The sequence below is a fragment of the Mustela nivalis genome (genome assembly GCF_964662115.1).
Source record: "Mustela nivalis genome assembly, chromosome: 18".
Lineage (NCBI taxonomy): Eukaryota > Metazoa > Chordata > Mammalia > Carnivora > Mustelidae > Mustela > Mustela nivalis.
In genome coordinates, this window is record NC_139037.1 from 48602554 (window position 1) to 48608416 (window position 5863).

Below are 5863 nucleotides of genomic sequence, written 5' to 3' on the forward strand. Positions count from 1 at the left end.
TGAAGCTGCTCTTAAAAAATGTCTTTTTTTAAAAAAGATTTTATTTATTTATTTGACAGAGATCACAAGTCAAGGCAGAGAGGCAGGCAGAGAGAGAGAGAGGGAAGCAGGCTCCCTGCTGAGCAGGGAACCCGATGTGGGGCTGGATCCCAGGACCCTGGGATCATGACCTGAGCCGAAGGCAGAGGCTTTAACCCACTGAGCCACCCAGGTGCCCTCTTTTTTTTTTTTAAGTTGCTCAGGAATATGATAAATAAATCAGAATGTGTCTATACTTAAATCGGGTCTGTCTGAAATTCAAACTTCACTGGTTATCTCCTATTTAATCTGGCCACTTGGAACACCTGGGGGGCTCAGTCGTTGGGCGTCAGCCTTTGGCTCAGGTCATGATCCCGGGGTCCTACGATCGAGCCCCCATCGAGCCCCACATTGGGCCCTCTGCTCAGCAGGAAGCCAGCTTCTCCCTCTCCCACTCCCCCTGCTTGTGTTCCCTCTCTCGCTGTGTCTCTGTCAAATAAATAAAATCTTAAAAAAAATAATCTGGCCACCCTACTTGGACCATCCCACCTTATAAGGAAATAAAGGATAACAGGAAGACAATCTGCAGCAACAATTTTATTAGGAAATGTCGAAAATAAGACTGGCCTTCATTGCGAGAATAGCAACATAAACCAAAAAGCTTCCGACAATGGGACAATGGGACACGATGAGACGGAAAATGAAAACCAATAGGGAAGACATCATCGTTCCAAGATCCTCATAATTAACGTTCACAGGACAGCTGCTATGTGTCCGGAAACCTTGTAAGTGCTCGAGATGTCCTGTCATTTTTCCAAAATCGGGGACAAACCACCCTTAACCTCCTTCTTGGGATGGAAGGGACTTGGACCTGGTTGCCTTGTCTGCGGAATCGTCAGGAAGTCACTTCATGTGGGTTTTTTGGTGGCGTTTGAAAGTTCCCAGCTGACGAAAGGCGCCATGGCACTCGGGACACGTGTAGGGTTTCAACCCAGAGTGGGTGCGAAGGTGGACGTTGAGGTTCCCCTTGTGGCTGAAAGCTTTCCCGCAGTCCGCACATGCGTAAGGCTTCTCCTTGGTGTGGACCCGGCGGTGGCTCCGAAGGGTGGAGTCGTGGGTGAAGGTCCGGTGGCAGAGCTCGCAGGAGTAGGGCTTCTCCCCAGTGTGGATTCGCCGGTGCACGCGGAGGTCTGAAGGCTGCGTGAACGTCCCTGTGCAGGAATCGCATCTGAATGGCCTCTCTCCTGTGTGTGTCCTCCAGTGAATGAGAAACTGAGATTTATAACGAAACCCTTTCTTACAGATGCTGCACACGGTTGGTGTCTGTCCCATTGGTGTCTGTTCCGTGGCTTTTCCCCCAACAGGATGGACCGAGCTGGACACAGGTTGAGCTGAGACTTCTCCTTTGTCCAAATACGGGGTCCCTCCTTGAGGTACTTCTTCGGAAATAGAGGTGTTGTCCAGTTTTCTTCTTTTGGGATTTCTTGGGCTTTTCTGAGAATCTCTTCTGTTCTCACTCTGAGGGGAAGTTTGTCTCTCTGAAACGTGGGTGGAGGGTCTGTTGGCGTGCACGTCTGTAATACGGGCTCCTTCTTGGAGATTCTTTCCACCCTTTGCCTTCATGGAATCTGTTGAAAGAAAGATTAACACACAACACTTAACAAAGAGCATTTTCAATGATACCAACCTCCTTTGGACCAAAGGCTGCTGTGGGTTGAGAACTTCCCATCAACCAATGGACCTGGGATAGGGTTGTACGTAGGACACTGAGGACAGTTAGGGATAGAGAAGGATTGGTATTTCAGGGCTCTCTTCCCCCAAGAGATGTTAGTGCTGGTTCCCCACCCCCACTTCCCAGCTGAGGAAGAGTCACTACCTCCTCTGAATTCCCAGTTTCCAGGCTCACCAGAACCTTCCAGAAGCTGAGGCTCTTGGAACTTCAGTATTGTCCTCTCTTCCAGATCTTCCATCAGATTCTCCTTCAGGTTCCCCTTGGGTCTCAGATTCTCCTGCACACCTTTTCTAGGAATGGTCTCCAGCAGGAGAACGTTCTGTGCCTGGCAATAGGCAAACACATGTAGTTGCCAACATGCCTAACTTGGGGCATGGGAGGCTCTCATCCCTGTTTTCCCTATCCTGCCCATCACCCTAATCTGAGACACCAACTCTCTCAACATGACAGTGTTGTGGATGTGCCCACACTTCCTTTGGGCCGCTCATCACTCCCTCTCATCAATCATGCCCAGCGTGCCTTTAAATCATGTCCACATGTCACAGCCCTTACACTTAATTCTCTAAACACTTCTCAGGTCACCTGGCTTCCTCTGGCCAATTCGGGAAGCAAGGTGGCTCTGGGTCCAGGTGTCGCTGCTCATCACTACTGATATTTTGTGGGACCATCCCTGTTTGGGGCTCTCCTGTGCATTGTGGGATCATAGCAGCGTCCCTGGGTTCTGACCACTCGATGCAATCCCAACCTCCAACCCCACCTGCATTCTGACAACTGAAATGGTCTTGGGGCATTTGCAAAAGTGTTTTAGAGACAAAAACGACTCCAGGTGAGAACCACTCCCTTAGGCAGAGGGACAAAGGCTGAGGAGTCTTCCTTCTCCACAGAAGCTCAGAGATGTCTACAGGCTCAATGCATCCATGGGGATGGGACAATGGGTGCACTTCTGTGCTCTGCCACTGTCCCAGTTATTCCACAGCTACACCCACCACCACTTCTAGTACCTTCTGCCACCGCTGTCTCGAGATCAGGAAGGGCCTCACACTCACCTGCCCGGCTGACGGCTCGTTGACTCCTGGCAGATTCTGCAGCTCTCTGCTGACCTTCTTGCTATCCTCTGGATGTGTCTCACTCACAGAAGATCGGGGCTTCTTGGACAAGTCCGCCACAAGGTCCATGTCACTGACCTCTGCTCCAGCCATCTGAGCATCTGAACTTCGTACAAGAAATTCCTGTCCTTGTAAGGTGACTATGGTCTGTGAGGGCAAGAGTCAACCAAGATCAGACTCACTTGAACCAGAACGGAGCTTTGAGGCTCCCTCAATGAAGATACTGCACACTCACACTTTGTTGGAATTACTGGTTTCAAAGGCAGGCTCCCAAGGTGGTAGGGGACTTACCCGCCCTCTTGTGTTGGACAACCACCGGCCTAGCCACAATATCTAATCAACATCAACACCTCCCCATGTCCCAACCACCACCTCAGCTAATACTCAGCCCTCACGAGTCATCCTAAGGCATGCTTTATCCACTCCTGACTTCAGCACTCGAGGGGGAGCACGGTGAGAAATCAACACCAGGCCCCGCTGAGACGTCACACGTGTGGCTTACATCTCACTCAGCCTGTCTTAAGAATCCCCTTATCTGTCATTCCAGATGACCATCTTCCAGTTCCCATGGCTATTTTCCCACCACATTGTCGAAAGCTTATAATTCCCGTTCTCCACTCACCCCTGGAGAATTTCATCACCTCCTGGAGTGCTCAGGGCAAGGAGGACTGCCATGTTGGATCTAATTCCCTCCTGTCCACTTACAAGATTACCTACAGAGCTCATCTCCCCATGGCTGTTGCTACACCAGGTCCCATTCCCCTCCTAGATCCTTCAGACTCTTGCTTTTTCTACAAAGCCTACAGGTGCACGCCAACCACCACGATGGAAAATGTTCCCATGTAAGGTCTTAACCTGGTCTGGAGAGTCATACCTGTGAGCTGGAGGGATATCCGGCAACCACCAGAGATTTTTTGTTTTTGACTTTCCCAACTGGGGGTGGTTGCCTTTGACATCAAGGATGGCACTAACACTACGATGCCCAGGAAAGCCCCAAGGTTGGTCCATCTCAGTGTCACTAGTAGATTTGAGAGACCCTCGTGGAGTCGAAAGCCTGCTGTTCCAGCCCCCTTCCTTCCTCAGGGTCATGCCAGGACTCTAGTTACCGTGGCAACATAGCTCATTAGGTACTTCACCCAAGTAGGACCACTTTATGAGGGTCTTTGGCGATATCAAGAATTGCAAACGTGGGACGCCTGGGTGGCTCAGTTGGTTAAGCAGCTGCCTTCGGCTCAGGTCATGATCCCAGCGTCCTGGGATCGAGTCCCACATCGGGCTCCTTGCTCAGCAGGGAGCCTGCTTCTCCCTCTGCCTCTGCTGCCACTCTGTCTGCCTATGCTCGCTCTCTCCCCCCGCCTCTGATAAATAAATAAAATAAAATCTTTAAAAAAAAAAAAATTGCAAACGTAACGGACTGAACTGGTTTCCAGCTCCTTCCTCCTGGAGCCCCTGGAATGCCCCTTAGGCAGCTGTCCCCACCAGAGGTCGGGCAGGGTGAGTGACAGTAAAGTTCGTAGACTCCTGAAACCGATCAAATGCCAGTGACCTCTCTCTCCTCCCTGTCGTGACAGCTGGAAATGTCTCTAGACACTGCCGAGGGTCTCCTGAGGGGCAAACCGTCTTCCCAGCGGGAACCACTGACCAAGAAAGCCCCCATGTCCTCTCCAGTCCAAGGGCACCTGCAGTTCCCACACCAGCTCCCCCTTCCCATCAGGAAGGCCCTGCTCACCCATGTCTTGGGGGTCTTGTTGCTTCTCAGCAGGTCCCTCAAGTCCTCGCAGCTCCGCACACCACTTTCCTTGACTAGGACCTGAAGCTCCGGGGGCATGGAGATCAGGAACTGCTCCAGCACCAGCGCGTCCAGGATCTGCTCCTTGGTGTGAAGGTCTGGCCGCAGCCACAGGTAGCAGAGCTCACCAAGGCTCCTCAGGTCCTCAAGGGGGTCTGACGTCTCCGAGCCGGTGAAAGCCCTGAAGCTCAGGTGCCACGTCTCACAGTCGTCGTCTTGTGTCCCGTCAAGGGCTCCTTGCAACAGAGCAGACCGTGGCAGCTCTGTCTCCGGGCTGCCTTGGGGTTTCTCCTGACCCCCTGAGAAGTTCTGGTCTGTAGCCATATCGACCGGAGAACTTTCCGGTATGACTCTGCAGACTTTCTCGAAGCTGGTGCCTAATTAAGAGCCACCTAAAGGGACTGACTCCAGTTTTCTTCAGCAACAGACACGCCGTTCATTCAGAAGTCTGTGGGGTGGGGCGGGGGGAGGAACCAGATTGGTTTAATTTCTTACCACCCCCTTCCCTCCAAACCCTTCACCCCAACACTAACACCATCCCCCACTCATCCAGTATTTAATTCCATGAAAAGTAACCCCACTATTATTTTTCCAATGTTCACATTTATAGTAAAAGGTGGTTCACATGTCTGAAGGGCCCTTAGATTCTGAGCTCTAAATGTACAGAAGCGGGCTCAGTTTTCTCACCTGTAAGTTGAAACAATATCATCCTTGACTATAAATTATATATAACTACGTGTAAAACTCCTATAATTAAGGGGCACCTGGGTGGCTTGGTGGTTTAAGCCTCAGCCTTTGGGTCAGGTCATGATCTCAGGATCCTGGGATCCAGCCCCACGTCGGGCTCTCTGCTCAGCAGGGAGCCTGCTTCCCCCTCTCTCTCTGCCTGCCTCTGCCTACTTGTGATCTCTTTCTCTGTCAAATAAATAAATAAAATCTTTTTAAAAAAAAAAAAAAACCTCCTATAATTGAATTTTAACAATGTCAGTCTTTCTATCTTTCCACCAGGACAACCTCCATGGCAAAACTGTATTAGTTAAAATTCTGCAGAATACAGAGAAATATTTACAACCTGAGAATTTCATGTGGTGTGGGGACATCAGAAGTATTAATCTATGATCGTGCCCCGACACATTTCCTTGTTGGTCCCTGGATATTGCTTTGTTCCAGGAAGGGGATTCAAAAGAACCCTAACAGGATTAACAAATATTCCTTACT

The 5863-nt window shown here is 50.5% G+C and overlaps 1 protein-coding gene across 1 annotated transcript; it reads right to left on the reverse strand.

Annotated features, from left to right (window-relative positions):
- Window positions 1-921: 921 nt before the first annotated feature.
- LOC309853291 (zinc finger and SCAN domain-containing protein 5B-like) lies at window positions 922-4969 on the reverse strand (the record flags this gene model as incomplete). Its single annotated transcript, XM_082711130.1, has 4 exons — window positions 922-1536; window positions 1878-2075; window positions 2797-3003; window positions 4586-4969. The coding sequence occupies 4 exons, from the start codon at window positions 4967-4969 to the stop codon at window positions 922-924; spliced, it is 1404 nt and encodes a 467-aa protein (XP_082567256.1).
- Between the last annotated feature and the right edge of the window lie 894 nt (window positions 4970-5863).